Source organism: Dicentrarchus labrax, unplaced genomic scaffold, assembly GCF_905237075.1.
Source record: "Dicentrarchus labrax unplaced genomic scaffold, dlabrax2021, whole genome shotgun sequence".
Classification (NCBI taxonomy): domain Eukaryota; kingdom Metazoa; phylum Chordata; class Actinopteri; family Moronidae; genus Dicentrarchus; species Dicentrarchus labrax.
The window spans coordinates 21931869-21948030 of NW_026136719.1; the positions used below are offsets into that span (position 1 = coordinate 21931869).

Below are 16162 nucleotides of genomic sequence, written 5' to 3' on the forward strand. Positions count from 1 at the left end.
AAAAAATATTTCATTTTTTCATGACTTGAAAAGTTTAAATCCATTATTCCAAACTGCCTAAAATACTGCATTTAAGTTCAACATTTTGAGTTCAAGTTGTCAGTGGCAATTGCCTTCCAGTGCTAATTAGTATCAGTGGCTGAATATTCAGTTGGTCTTGTAGTGAGCCCGGACCTCAATCAAGACCTCTGGACTTCAATCCAAGGTTTATATCCCTTCCTAAATTATACTTGAGGAGGTTAGAAAACTCCTATGTAATCCATCCAGTTGTAGCACTAGCTGCCTTATAGAAAAGAGTGGCTAAATACCATCTCCTTCTTTGAGAATCAATAACATTTAAAAAGCCAAGCCAGGTTCAGATGGCCAAAATGTATAAAATCCATTGAAATGTTAAAAATTATAAACAATAACACATAATACAGTGGATGATGATGGACTTACCCAAATCATTTCTAAGCAGACTAAAGTCTTCAGGCAGCCCTCCAATGAACACCCCTGTGTTCTCACCAATAATGGAGCTGCCACTGGAAGCAGATTCACTTCCTGGTGGTGGTGGAGGTAGGATAGTGGTGTTACACATACATATGGCAGAGCAAAGCAAAGCAAAGGTGTGGAATTGGGGGGGAATTAGAGTAAATATGAAATCAGAGCATTTAGTGTACAAAAGGGGGCGGAACACAATACAATAAAGTGACAATGAAAGAAGAAGGTGGTAAAGGCAAAACAAAAAGAGACAAAGAGAGCAGATGGGTGAGTGTAAGAGAGAAAAGTGTTATGCAGTTTCTGTCCAAATTTACTCAGACAGAAAGAAAATGAATAACAATTTTGAGAACAACTGAGGAACACAAGCATGTTTCTGTGTGTGTGAAGCACTATTTTTCTCATCAGACACAGAATGGCTGGGATTAACCTGTCTAATACCTCCATACGGAGCTGGGCAATTTACATACATAGAAACACACACAGACACATACTGTACATGTTAGTCTTGCATCCTCACATGTGTAGATGAACATAAATACACTTACATTTAAACTCACACACCCACACACTGAGCAGATATACACAGTGGTCAGTATGAATATGAGAAGAGTTACCTCTGTATTGATTGTTTACAATGATTGTTCCCACGGCCCCTTGCCTTGTTGCTATGATACTGTGCCATTTTCCATCATTGTAGCTGTGCCCTCCATCACCCTGTACGCTCACAGCCACCACTGAGCCCTACACACACAAACACAAGCACACATAAACATAATACAGGCAAGAATTTAAACACATATACATTAATGGTGTTGATTTATACTGGTTTCTTAACTCTGACCATAGGTCTTGCAACTATGTGCCTTACAGTAATTGCTAAAGTAAATCTATGACCTCTGGCTCAAAAGAGACCACTTTTCAAATCACAGTGCAATCAAACACGCTTACTTTGTAACATTTTAAATTATCGCTTCTTTATCCCTCTGTTGTGCGAACAAGGTTAGACATTAAGGATCGATGACACACATACACACACCACCCTCAAAAGGACACGAACATGCACATATAATCATCAAAGTGTGGTTACAGGGCTTTTTGCTACCTATTAAGTATGACATCATTGTTGTGATCAGCTTTTAGCAAGCAGGCAAAGAGTAATGTAGTAAAACAAGAGTAACGGGTACGTGCACACACACAAACAACATATATCCAGATACACACACAGTGATGAAGATTTAATGATGAGATCAATAAATGTATGAATGCCAGAGTATATCAGCCTCTGACATCTTTACTACCATTTCTAGACAGCTCTACTTAACAAGACAACATGGGAGGAGTCTCTTTACCGCTTTCTCTCTCACTCACTTTTACACATACACACAAACACACCCATTTAAATCCCTCTCCTGAGAGATACTGTCAGTGGAAGCAACTAACACTCAACTCTTCCAGAAACTAGTACTGAGGCACCCTTGTATTGGTATTTAGTAACATAATTGCTAGGCATAGCCCTCTTCTCACTTACTCATGGTCTCTCTCTCTCTCTCTCTCTCTCTCTCTCTCTCTCTCTCTCTCTCTCTCACTACACACACACAAATATACACTACTGAATTGATACAGTGGACTGACTATCAGTTAAGATAAAAGCAATGTCACTCATTATGTGAATAAAGAGTAAAAAGCTGGATGAAAAAACACACCTCACTTTAGCAAAGACCCACTCATGAGGATGGTGGTCCCTGTAGCCTGCATTTGACTGGTAAAGCACTCGACTAAGGTGCTTGTCTGCTGTTCTGCCTGTTTAATATACAGTATGTGATACTGGAAGCTGATGGACACACATGTGCACATACACCAAATAAATAGCACTTATCGAAAGTGCTGCCCCTGTGGCTTTCCGAGCTATACTTGGCAACCAGATACAGAATGTGAACATATCTATGTGTGTATGTTATTGTGTTTAAGAGGGCGTGTGAGCGTTTGCTCGTGTGTATACGTATATATGTAAGGCAATCGCTTATGGACACAGAAGGAAGTAGTTTGTTACTCTTACATTAGATGACGTTCAGATCCCCATTTCCATCTCTATGTCCTCATCTCCCTCACAGTCTTCCAGATGTTTTATGCTTTCCGTTAGATATATTTAGAATCTTTGCTATAATGGCGATGACCATACAAAACTGCTATTTCCAACCACTATCTTTTCCAAAACTCTAATTGTAGATAACTTTTTTGGCATCTCAAGGGTCTAATGTTGCCACCTGTTGACAAGAAATATGGAGTACCTCAGGGCTCTCTTCTTGGCCTTCTGCTTTTCCCGCTATATTTTTCACCTCTTGGCCAAATTATACATAGCCATAGAATGAATTTCCACTGCTAGGCTGATGATACTGTACTTGTATGTGCCTGTGAAGGCAGATGATCATTCCTAAATTATTAAAATTAAATAATTATTAAATTGCTTAAAGTTTGACAGTAAGGGTGCTCTGACTGATTAAAACAGAAGCTGTGTTTATATTACATATTGGGGCTAAGACAGCAAAGGCCCAGCCACCTTTAGTTTTGCAGTTGGAGTGGAGAATTCAGCAGAAAAATAATTCAGCAGGCTGCAGGGCCTTTTTCCTATCGTGCCCCTTTTGTCTAACATAACCTCCCTGTTGACATCAGACAGTCTCTGTTTTTGATTTGTGCTTATTCTTTGATTACTTGCACCTGTTACCATTATACTTCCGGTGGGTCAATCTCAGTACCAATGTATCTATTAAGTCTTGTACTTATAGTCCATGTTTGTCCAGCTGACAAGTTTGCTGTAAATTTTCTGAAAGCCGCTGCATCTCTCTAACCCTCTGCTGTTTATGTGTCCCACAAGAAAAGCTGTGTTCTTATCTCTCTCTCTCTCTCTCTCTCTCTCTCTCTCTCTCCCTTTCTCTCTCTCTCCTTAGTTTCTCCCCCTTGTCCTCTCTTTTCACCCAAGCTTCTCTGTACCGGACCATCAGCCGCCCAGGGACCTGGATCCACCCTCTCCTCTTCTCTTCTCTCTCTCTCTCCCACTTGTGTGCATGCTTTCCTTGTCTCTCTCTCTCTCTCTCTCTCTCTCTCTCTCTCCCTCTCTCCTTCAGTGTGTTTGTTATTTTCTCCTCTCTATGTATTTGTGTGGCCTGTCCTTTTTCCAGGACTCTATGATTGAGAGGAGGTTGTGTGGCTCAGGTCCTACCTATTTTGTGACACACTGAAGCTGTGCAATGTCCTCCTTGATCCATATTCTTCACATATGTTTTACAATTTACATGTATCTGTAATTTTGTCATCATAACTTGTTCATTTGTTGGTCTATTCTGTACACACACCTCTATATTAAGGATGGAGAGATACAGCGATTTGAATCGGTGGTCCGAGACAGATGTTTGCGATGTGAGTGCACCAGTAGCTTCAGTGTGCATCGGATACAACTGCCGGCTAAATGCGCAATGTATCTTTCTTTGCGTGTCTGCATCGGTAAAACCCATGGTTACATCGATTATTACATAGTTTATCTCCTCTGCACCAGTGTTTTCGAGGCGCCTTGAACGCACCATCACTGTCTCTTTGCGCGGCGCCGCAGACGCAGTTAGTTAATAAACAGAAAAAATGGAGGGAAGCGACACAACAGGTGAAGAGGAGATATTAAGCGTACCTTGGAAGACACACAACTCCAAAGTTTGGCGATTATTCGGATTTTTTAAGAAGGAAGATGGAAAACTTGTCAGCTCAAGCACATCAGTCTGGCAGGCAGTAGTATGGGCATTGCACTATGATGAAGTTATTTGCACAATGCACATTGTTGTGGTTGGGAAGTTTTATAAGTGTTTTGTAAAACATTGTGAAATTACAGACAGAGAACACTATTAGTAAAAGGACCTGAGAAAACCTTGTTTTTGGTTTTTTTTATTTATTAAGAGGCCAAAAAGAAATTGCCCAAATACAATACATTTAGAATTGTATAAGTATAGAATGAGATTAAAAACACATGTAATGAAAACATATTTTTTGTTTATCATTTAGTGTTTATTATTAGTTATTAGTGTTCTCTGTCTGTACCATATTGAATTGCATCTTCTTTTTAAGTTGGATTTATTGGTTTGCTTCATAGAAAACAATCAAGTATCAAATACATTAGAAACCAGATGTGGGCTTGTAAATTCTTTGTATTGTGTTGAATCGTTTTGAATCGCATCATGAATCATATCGAACCGAATCGCATTGTATAAAGTCAAATCTTTGTCAAATCATTAATGAATCGCATCGCATCGTGAACAGAGGTGAATCGTATCGCATCGTATCGGCAGGGGGCTCAACTGTTGGGCTTTGAGGGGGGCAGGGGGCTTAATGTATCGTATCGCTGGCAGCGTATCAAGATGTGTATCGAATCGGCCTCAGTGGTGGGGATTCACATCCCTACTCTATATACTGAGACAGCCAGTGGTTCATAAAACACTCACCTGCATCAAAAGTGGGAACTATATAAATGTGTGTTTGTGACAGTAAGTTAACTCCAGTGCTTTGGTCTATCTCTTCTACATGTGAAAGGGAATGTTTTTGAGTGCTCATGTGCTTCAGCGTACTTTGTGAGTGTGTGTGTGTGTGTGTGTGTGTGTGTGTGTGTGTGGGCAACTCACATGTGCACATATTTATGAGCATATCACTTTCCTGTGTCATGCTAAATTACCCCCCCTGCACTAGTAATCCCATTAGGCTAGCTCAACAGGCTAATAGGGGGAAGTAATGGGCCCAGCTATATGTATCTAGGGGAACACTAATAAGCCGTGACACCACTCCCACTGTTAATTACCCCAAACTAGCCTAAACAAAGGAATCAACCCAGTTGGAGAAGACACACATACACTCCATCGCACATCCAGCAGTACACATAACCACAGACACACAAATTAACACTGCAAGTCAACAAGGATCTATTCAGTGACATACACCCCCTTTACACACACAGATACATCCCATGGTCACATTTTGATGAAGTCTTCTTGATAATAAGTATTGGATAGTGGAAAGTGTAAGTGTGTGTGTGTGTGTTTGTTTGAGTGCGTAATTAGTTGGTGGCCTCATGGAAGTATGTATAATCATCTCCCATCATCACTTTCATCATAGAAGTCGTTGACTCTTTAACCCCTCTACATGTGTCTGTATGGATGGATAAGGGAAGCAGGGCTGTGTATGGATGTGTGTGTGTATGGATGTGTGTGTGTGTGTGTGTGCAAGGGTGCAAAGCTTAATTAGCTTGCAATTGGTATTCACGCGTGGTGACTGCAGGGAATGAGTTAATTGCAGTCCAATTCAAACGTTGACACACTTTCAAAGTTTTTTCCCCTCTCCCTGTCTCCCTGACAGAAACCAATGAGGGGCTACAGATCACATTTATTAGATGAGAGCAAGTGAGGGAGAAAATGGGAGAGAGACAGAGAGAGAAAGAGAGAGAGAGAAAGAGAAAGAGAGAGAGTGAGAGAGGGGAAGAAAAAATGAGAAAGACAGAGGTGGATCAGAAGAAAAAGGAGAAAAAGACAGGAAGGTGAGCAAGTAAGTAAAGTGTGTAGAATGAAATAATACAATAAGAGACTGAACAAATGAGAGAATGTGAGTGAATAAATTGGTTAAATGGCCATTAACGATAAATAAAATATTGGCGTATTCATCTGTGAAATATGGTACTTTAGAGAAAGGTACACTTACTGTAAATTACAGATGGTAGTTAAGCTAGATTTAGTTGTTCCCATATAAGTGGAAGCAGACAAAATGTCCCTCAAGAAAAGATATAAAGAGTAATACCCAAACTAAATTAACATAATAATAGAGATGACAATAATAATAATTATAATAATAATATGGAATCCCCTCCTTCTTTTTAAATAAACTCTGGTTGATGCTGAGATCTTCCTGACTAGCCTGTTAGCTTTGTTGCACTTTTGTTAAACACAGAGAAAACAACTGATTCCAATCAGCTTTTGTATGGTCTTATTTGAGGTTGCATTACTAAGCCATATAATTGATTTATATTATTATGTATATCAGTCTCGAAATATCAGTTATTTATGCTCACATTCAAAACTGTAAAAAACAAAACAAAAGAAAACAAAAACTTTACATACCTGCGGGTCAAACAAAAAGTAAGGGCGTCCATTTTTTATCTGAATTGCCAGGAACTCTTCCTGATTTCCTGGAGAGAAGGCACAGAGCAGCAGGCCATCTGGGGACAGAGTCTTAAAACTCAACTCAACACCTGATACAAAGTAAAGTCAGGAACAAGTGTGTGTAGAGACAGAGATAGAGCAGGAGAGAGAAATAAAAATAATAAATTATAAAATGTGAAAAATATAACAGTATCAGATTGGAATACTTTAATAAGTTAAATTCAATAATTCCAAACTTTAAAGAGTTAAATGACAATGAAAGATTGTTAGATTATATTAGGAGAGGGACATGCAGAAAACAAAGCTGCACAATATGTGACTGCATGTCTCAAAGTGAGGGAGAGATATTAAAATAATATTACTGAATGTGAGAAATCTAAATCTTGTTGTACATATCGAACACACACACACAAACTAGTATTTTCTTGTTTTCATTCATCTACTTACTGTATTGTATTTAATGAATAGTAGATTTATGAAATGTAATTCTTATGGACTGTTTTCTTCATTAATTGTATTTTTTTTTTCTTTTTTAGAATTGTGTTGGTTTGTTGTTAATGTGTAATTATTAATACTTTGGCAATAATTGTTAACATTCATGTTATTCAAAGCATTATTATTTTTTATTTAATTTGTTCTCAGATATTTATTTAACATTGGTTAAACAATACTTTCAATACCTGTCAAATTTCTACACATTGTTAATCTTTACAATAAAATAAAGTGAAGGAACCAAGTAAAAACCAATAAAACAGCCCTTAAACCTTTTAAATGCCACTGGACCCACTGGGGGTTGGCCATGGCAGCTGTTATCAGGGCGTAACTCAATAAGGGACCTGTAGTGTCCCAGTGTTAAACCTGGCCATTTAGATATCAGACAGCACCCAGCGTTTACCATCTAACCTAAAGAGAGGGTTCATCTCTGCATGAACAAGTTCTAGTTGAGAGTTTTTACAGGAATCAGCACAGTGGAATATATGTGTACTTCTTCCTTCTCTATCCAGACTTTCAGAATTACTACTTTAATTTGTTCAAATCCATAAGATGTACATGGTAAATCCCTAAAACACTACTTGCACAATACTGCAGTACAGGGGTCACAACCCTTAGTTATAGCATTAAGATAACCCTCAGTCAGAGCTTTCGTGTAAGGTCTAATTGTTCCCTTCAATTTTTGAAGTGAGGTACTGTATACCATATATGTCTCTTTACAGTTTACAAGTAAAACAGAGACAAAGATTGTGTACCTGGACTTAAGGTGTCTTCATTTCCATTGTAAGCCAACCATCTAGAATAATCTTACCACTAAGATACTTGATGAAAAACATTAATTTCAGAGGACTTGTCTGAGCAGACAGACCTATTCCACACTTTTAACAGCTCTCACCCTCAATCTCTTGCTTTTATTTCTTAAGCCACAATATCCTATTTAATATTATAGTAAAGATAAAGAAATTAAAAGAGTAGGGTCTCATTAAGATACAGATTTTTATGAAAACACAAAAAAACGTTGACAAAATGGAAATTAAGCTTCCCTGATCCATTGTGTATCCCAGTGTTGTTAAAGCCCTTTAAAGTTTCCCTCCAAATCAACATACTAGTAGCAACTGATTTAAGATCATTTTTACAGGATTTAGCTAATCGCTCTCCTGCATCGTTCTATATGAAGGTTTGTGGAGAACTTTTATGTTTAAAAATCTAAAGTTTGACAAAACCAAGTTCTCCTGCATCTCTCAAATAAAACCCAATTATGTTATTCCTAAATACAATAAATATACCAATATAAAATCCTGAATCCTGGAATCACAACAGATTTGGGGTATGAGGACACAATGGTTATGAAGAATATAATTTAATATTTGAACAGGGCAGTAACTGACCAAAAAATTGCATCTACTGTATCATTCCAATACAGCTGTCCTGCTTCTGTTGTAAATAGTAGGGTGCCTCGTTTGTTAATGCATACTGTGAATCAAAGCTTCAGCAATGTGGGAAACTTGTGGGTTCTTATACCAGCAGGAGCTCTAACAGACAGACAGACACACAGACACACACACACACACAAACACACACACACACACACACACAGAATTCAGTCAGCGTGCTGTCTTGTCATGTTACTATGGATCAGAGATTGGATCTTAATCCACTACTAGATCCACATAGTGACACAGAGGATACAATTTTATGTGCGTGTCTGTGAGTATGTGTGTGTTTCTTCCACTCTGTCTGTCTCTGAAGGGAACAGAAGTGTGGGAAGATCTGAGGAGTTGAATGGAGGCAGTCCAGGGTTCATCAAAAGCTGGTGTTAGCAAAATAATTAGTGTGTGAATTCACTTAACATGGAGAGAAGTCAAACAGTTACATGGCAAGCTCAAAATGAATACAGATTAGCCATTTCAAAGCTCCCAGTTTTCACGCTATTTTGAACAAAAATACCTTCTCCATGTTGTTACTTTGGGTCTATTTGTAACTGGATATATTGTTATACAAGTGTCTGTAGTGAGAGCTGAAGAGTGACAGGAAAGGGGAGAGAGAGAGAAAGGGGATGACACGCAACAAAAGGGCCACAGGTCAGGGTTGAACCCATGGCCCCTGCAGCAAGGACCCAGCCCTGGCACATGGTGCGCCAGATCCACCAGGCGAGCCAACCAGGTGCCCCAGCAAAAAGATTTTTTGACCTCCCCCATTTCACAATTTCCCACTGAGCTGATAAAAAAAAAGGAAAGGACATCACTAAGTATGGGATATAACTTACAGGAGGACCAGGAGTTCACCTTAAAACAGCAGGTAATTGTGACAATAATTATTACTGGGTTGGGAAGGAAAATACCCAAATACATGCTGCAGACAAGATCAAAATCACCCAAAATGACCAGCGTAGGTGATGTTAAAATCACCTCACCTCCCTTGGAGAAGTAAATCCAGTCCGAATGGGGATTGAGACTGATCCATTTTACTTTTGCCAAGCATCTTTTATTTAGTTATTATATATTTTCGGCTCGAGGATCGGACTCGAACCCATGGCCACTGCAGAAAAGACTCAACCTTGGTACATGGGGGGCCAGCTCTACCAGGTGAGGTATCAGGGTGCCCCAAACATAATCTTTGAAGATGTGGCTCACAAGGTATCACAGGTTTGCCATTTCTATTTCAGTCTAGGATACAAGTGTTTTAGAAGATAAACTGGGCAATTTTTTTCCTTAAAATGGTCCAATAGTGCACAAATTAATAGTTTTACCTTGGTTAATGATTTAACTTAAGTCTAGATGGAAATAAACGTATAATAACTGTGGTAAGAGTACACAGCTAAGACAAAGATATTCTTTACATTACTTGCTTGCATTCAGTACATCAAGCAGGCATCTGTCATTTACATTCATGACCTTGTCACTGCAGAGAGATGAGTGAAGTCATGACAGATACCTGACATTACATTACCGCCCTTTAACCTTCTCTGTGTCACATCTCCTGATCTCTCATACCTTCCTTTCTTTCTTCCCAACACTTTTAACCTTCCTCTCCTTTTTCTGGACCTTTTCATTCTCCTTTTCCCCACCTAATGCCTCATCTCAATATGTTTTCTCTCCTTGCATCTTCAATTGTGTTTTTTCTCTTCTTTCACTTTCAACTCTGCTTTTTCCCATGTGTCCTACTTCCCTTCCTCTTTTACTGCTCTAACTTAAATAACATCAAACTGTGCTTTCTTACACACAGAACCAGTCCTGTACACAGAGGACAGGTCCATGGGACCCTAACACACACTCATTTGACAGTGGAGAAGCAGCTTAACTGTTATTAGTTCTGCCTCATCAGCACAGGATTTCATATACATTTTATACAATACAAAATAACTGTGTGCAATGGTCAGAGACATTAGATGGCGACTGGTGATGCATTATATGCTGGTATATCTTCATATAAAGAACTTTTGTGCAATACTCTGAACTTTGCTGCATTTCACTGTCTAAAGATGGATCCAGTACTCAAATAAATGGCCCAATACAAGCCCCACAGTTGCCAGACAGAAGTAATGGTGTTAGGTGGATTAGTAATAGATAATAATAACGTCTGGAAGAAATACATATAAGGCAACAAAGAACAACAGACAACTACTGGTGTTGCATACACTGATCAGCCATAACATTATGACCACTGATAGATGAAGTGAATAACACTGATTATCTGATTATCATGGCACCTGTCAGTGGGTGGGATATATTAGGGAGCAAGTGAACATTTTGTCCTCAGGTTGATGTGTTAGAAGCAGGAAAATGGGCAGTGTGAGGATTTAGTGCATCATAGTTTGTTGGTATGGGGCTGCATGACATTATGACCATCAGGGTGCCCAGGTGGTCATAATTTTAAAGCTGATCGTTGCATATAATTTACAGTATGTTTATGTGAACCTGTTGCGATAGGGAGGGACCGGTTGTCAACACATGCTTGGTCAAGGTGTTTGGTCCAAACGTACAGCATCTAAGTGACAGTGCTCATGCTCAGCATTAGTTCCTTCAGATTTTCCCACAGGACTTGTGCTACTTCACACTGACAACCACTTTGGAGCCATCAACAGACAAACCTGAGTACACATCATGACAGGTGTCTCTGTTACATATAACAGAGTACATGCAAGCACACACACACACACACACACACACACACACACTCACACACGCAATCACAGAAACACAAAATACCAGCATGCCCTTGTTCACCTGTATACACCAGTATACCCCAAAACCTCACAGAAACATACATGCTAAATATACACAAACTTTTTTCTTAACAGGCCTCACAAGTAGGATTAAGGAAATGTGTTTATCATTATACAACACAAGGTTGTCCAACAAAATGAAAGTCTGCAGTTCCTTCATGCTACACATAGAAAAAGATAATAAAATTCATGGCAGACTAACATAAAATAAAATAAAATACACCCAGCAAATAGTTCTGCAGTGCATTTTTTTAATTTGCGTCTCGGGGGATGTAAACAGCAGCAATAAGATTCACATAAAAAGTTCAAGATTTTATAAAAAGTGTCCAACCAGTTTAACTGTATTTGAGTACCAAGCATCATCAACTAAACACAGAGTTCTCTGGTCTTTTGGTTCAGTTGATTTGAAAAAAAATGTTTGGCTTAGCCCTGTAAAATAAAATCCAATCAGACATCATTCAATGATTTTTCAGGAAAACGTTGGAAACAAATAATGATTACAACAAAAATGAAGGAGCGACGGCTGCATCTACATGCACAGCTGCTGCCAGAAGATGTCAATATTTAATCTCCAACAGCTAATAAATACTTGATTGTAAAAAAGTAAAGACAATCTAATCACTTAGATATATTTCAATTTGATATACTACATCATAGTCTTCCCCAAAGTAATTATTTTAACCACTGGCTTAATATTTTCCAAAATTAAGAAAGAACAAATTACAAGGGGTACTTATTAAGTTCACTTTTCATTGATAGTGAAAAAATGCAAATTCAGGAAACATGAATAAAGTCTTGGATTTCGTTAGTGGACCACAGAGACAACATTACATCCAATGTGATCTCAGGACCCCCATTAGGGGTTGCTAAAGCTTCACAGGGGGTCGCAAGGCCTTCTTAATTTTTAAGGTGTGTAAGAAAACTTTAAAAAGTATACAGAGTAGGCCTATATTTCAGCAATCTGGGGCAAAAGATTTATTGACCAGACAATCACCATCCATAGGCCTCACAGCCTGAGATGAAGAAACATGGCATATATAATCCATAATAAACATTTTAATGTTGCAGATTCTTGTTTAGAAGCCATTTGTAAAGTGGCAAGGGATAGCAAACTGGACTAAGCTGTGTGTAATCTACAGCATGCAATGTAGAATATTGAGTCAGTCAAGCTTCCTTCTGTCCAGAACATTAAGCGTATGAAAAAAAGTACTTTTAACAAACCTTTGTTAATTAGCATAACCTGTGTTGTTTCACAGTGCTGTTGTGTCAAAAAGTTAAAGTTTTTTTCATGAGTGATGTATTACTTAATGTACTGTAAAGAATACATTTTATGACCTACAAGTACATAAAACCAATTATACTCACACCATCAACTCTAGAGTTGTTAAGTGAGAGAATTATATTGTTTCAATTGAGTCTTTTGTAAATTAAAATCATTAAGGACTGTTTTAAATTGAGTTTATTGTTCATTCTTAATGTACTGCTTCCCTCTGTCTGTGCCTAAGCGAACAAAGAGGATCTATGTTATGTTCCAGAATACGTAACATTAGCAATATTCAGCCATTTACAGTTTTAAATAAAGTCTTATTTATTAGGTAGTATTGTTCCATGTGTTATTGTATTGTTTCTCCTCTCTCTGTCTCAGTAAACAGTGGAGGTTGTGTGCAATCATCTACACAACATAACCTGAATAACTCCAGTCATGTTAGCTCTGTGCTGGCATTAATCAGAGCCTGGCGTATTAATGAGAGCGCGGCAGCTAGCTAATTACACCCATAGATTCTGCAGCAGCCCATTAAATATACAAATGACAGAATTAAAGAGCCCAGCCTCTTCTGATTAATCTTTAAATGGGGAAAAACTAATGATGTCTGTGCAAACTTTCCCTTCACACATTTCTCCCCCTCTCCTCTCAACGTCAATGCCTGGCAATCAATCATATTAATTAAGGAAAAATAATTTGTATCATTTAACATTTCCCTCTTTCCTGCTCAGTTGCTGCAGTGGTGCTGCAGCAATGTACTGTATTAGACGTGTCTGGAAATTATCCAAGTCTATTTGTTCCTGCATTCATTTTTTCTTCTTTTTTTTTCTCTCCTAAACTATGTTTGTGATGTTTCATCTCTCTTAATTTACTGTGAGTTATAGAAATACATCTGGATTAGTGAAAATATGTGAAAGCCATCATCCTCGTTCCAATCGGCCCATTTCATGCTCAAATACTGAAGAATTACAAATGAGGAGAGAGGACTATAGGATCTGTCCTGAACCGATATCCATTTAAACAGATTATCGAATAATATCGTATTTCACTTTAAACTGAGATGCAAAGTCCTCAATTCAAATAGGAACAAGGAGAGTAGGAAGTCACATTGTAGGGCTTTAAAAACAGAAACATTACAGATAAGATGTATGGACTAACATGCATTTATGGAAACAAGCACTTACAGGGTATTCATAATCACAGCATGATTGTATATGGTTATAGTCCTGTTTTATCTAAAGTAAGATTCAGTGTGGTAAATATTGACCTCAAGTGCCCTAAATTCATTCAGCATTAAGAAGCATCATAAATCTCAAGTGAGCAGACTTATCATTTATGGAAACATCCACTTCTATCACATCAATTGTACCTGGAAAACAACCTATTTGGCCAAAAATAATGTAAGTGGTCATAAAATTACAGGTGAAAGGGCAAATTTCATGTGATTTTACATGGTAAATCTTAATCTTAACTACGATTGAACATATTGGCCCTGCTCAAAGATGTGCCCTTAATTCTCATGTTTAGGAAATGAGAAAGCCTGCAGTACGAACCTCAATGAACAATTTATGGAAACAACATATAATTAATATCCCTATAATGGTGCATAATGTTGATGGAGAAAAATGATGATGTGCTGTTTCCATCAATGTTGGCTGGGGTTGAACCCCATATGCAAGTTTTCTCAAGACAAACTGTATTTCAACGCAATGCATAATCAAAATTTTGGCTTTCTTAAATATGAAACATGAAAACAGAAAAGAAGAAGAAAATTTACAATAGTCATTGCTGGAGTTACTAGCTTTCCATAAGACATCAACGATTGACGAGTCTCTCCTCTGTGATCAATTGACTCTCGAGGGGGCATTACACTGCATTACATTCATAATCCAATTTGGCTTTGATTTGTTCGCTGTTCCATACGCTTCGATGGGAATAATTGTCTGTAGATGATGCTATTAGTATTGATGGTTGTGAAAGGGCGATGGTTTGAGGACTGCCGACACATTCATGGTCCAGAATAGATCCGGTCTAAAAGTGATGTCTGATCCATTACCCTTTATGAAGGAGGAGAGCAGAGGAGATGAGAGGCACCCCTCAATAGCAAAAATCATCATCTATTTGCCTGCAGTATTCAGAGATATCTATTTACCTTCGTGCTGAAGGAGGATGGATAAGTCAAATAATCGAATATGTTGATTTGGTATAAAAACACAGTGTCCTAAGAGAGCAATGAACCTGGGAACCATGAGTAAAGATGAAGAATAAGAGGTAGGACAGCTTTAGGGATTTCTTACCATTTAACCAGAAATGGGTTTTTTCTGATTTGCATTAAGACAACCAGATGCTGTTTTAACATTTAGCTCTGAAAGAACACAATTTAAAGAGTTATAAAGTGGCCCATATCATTTTATGGAAGTCAGTTTGTAGAGGACGAAGAGGTCAGAAATGTGCTCAAATAATAACAATATCTGATCTGTAATCTACATTATTAAAGGTTTGCTTAGTATGCATGCTCTGTTTCTGCCACACCTTTTTCACATTCCTACAGTCAAACATGTTTACAATCACATCCATGAGAACAAGTTATACTGAGAAAGGAGTTTAAAGAAGGGAGGAGCACACAATTCAAAAAAGTACTTCAACATACAAAGTATTTAAACATATTTATGACTACCAATAGTCATAAATTGACTAGTGTGGGCAATGTGAATTTCTTTTTATGCTGAATTACAAAAAGGTCTACAAAAAGTCAAACATATTTTTATTTTAATAAACATAATTTCAAGTCATTATCTTTGGTTATATTTGGTTCGGTTGGATTACTTTTTAATCGTTTAGGGAGGCACACCTCGTCTAATACACTCTTTCATTCTTTATCGATGTATATGTGACCTTCAAAGGGCCTTAAGAAAAACAATATTTTCTAATAACCACTCAGAGATGTATGGAAATTGTTGTTAATCCCTCATTAAAGCAGATTGTTTTTAGTGAAGTTGAAAACACAAAAAGTGGTCACTCGTTCTCCTCCCTTTTTTAAACTTATTTATTTTGCTCCTTTTGATTCTAAACTCTCATTTGCTGAAAGGCCACTAAAAGCTTACACTTAAATCGGCTTACTGCCATACCACCCTGAATAGTCCTGAACTTGTCCGATCTTGGAAGCTAAGCAGGGTCAGGCCTGGTTAGTACTCAGATGGGTGACTGGCTGGGAATACCAGGTGCTGTATATGGGCGGTGTAATGGTCTTAGGGCTATAGCTCAGGAGGTGGAGCGGTTCATCCACTAATCAGAAGGTTGGCTCCTCCGGCTGGGGTCTTTGAGCAAGACACTGAACCCCAAATTGCTCCCAATGCTGTGTCATCAGTGTGTTAATGGTTGAATGTGACATGTAGTGTAAAGCCCTTTGAGTGGTCAGAAGACTAGAAAGGTGCTATATATGTGGATTTACCAAATCCTGTTTTTATACACTGACATAATGTTGGGCTATAAGCTTACATATTTCAGATCTAAAAT

The 16162-nt window shown here is 38.1% G+C and overlaps 1 protein-coding gene and 1 pseudogene across 1 annotated transcript in view; one reads left to right on the top strand and one right to left on the bottom strand.

The window, feature by feature from the left end:
• ush2a (Usher syndrome 2A (autosomal recessive, mild)) overlaps positions 1-16162 on the bottom strand; it is a 197405-nt gene that overhangs the window by 116543 nt on the left and 64700 nt on the right. The window contains exons 30-32 of the mRNA XM_051379326.1: positions 6624-6754; positions 1098-1224; positions 442-543 (exon numbers count right to left, since the gene is read on the bottom strand). Of these exons, the coding sequence (XP_051235286.1) occupies positions 442-543; positions 1098-1224; positions 6624-6754 (360 nt within the window). The remainder of the gene's footprint in view (positions 1-441; positions 544-1097; positions 1225-6623; positions 6755-16162) is intronic.
• Positions 15761-15879, top strand: LOC127352326 (uncharacterized; annotated as a pseudogene).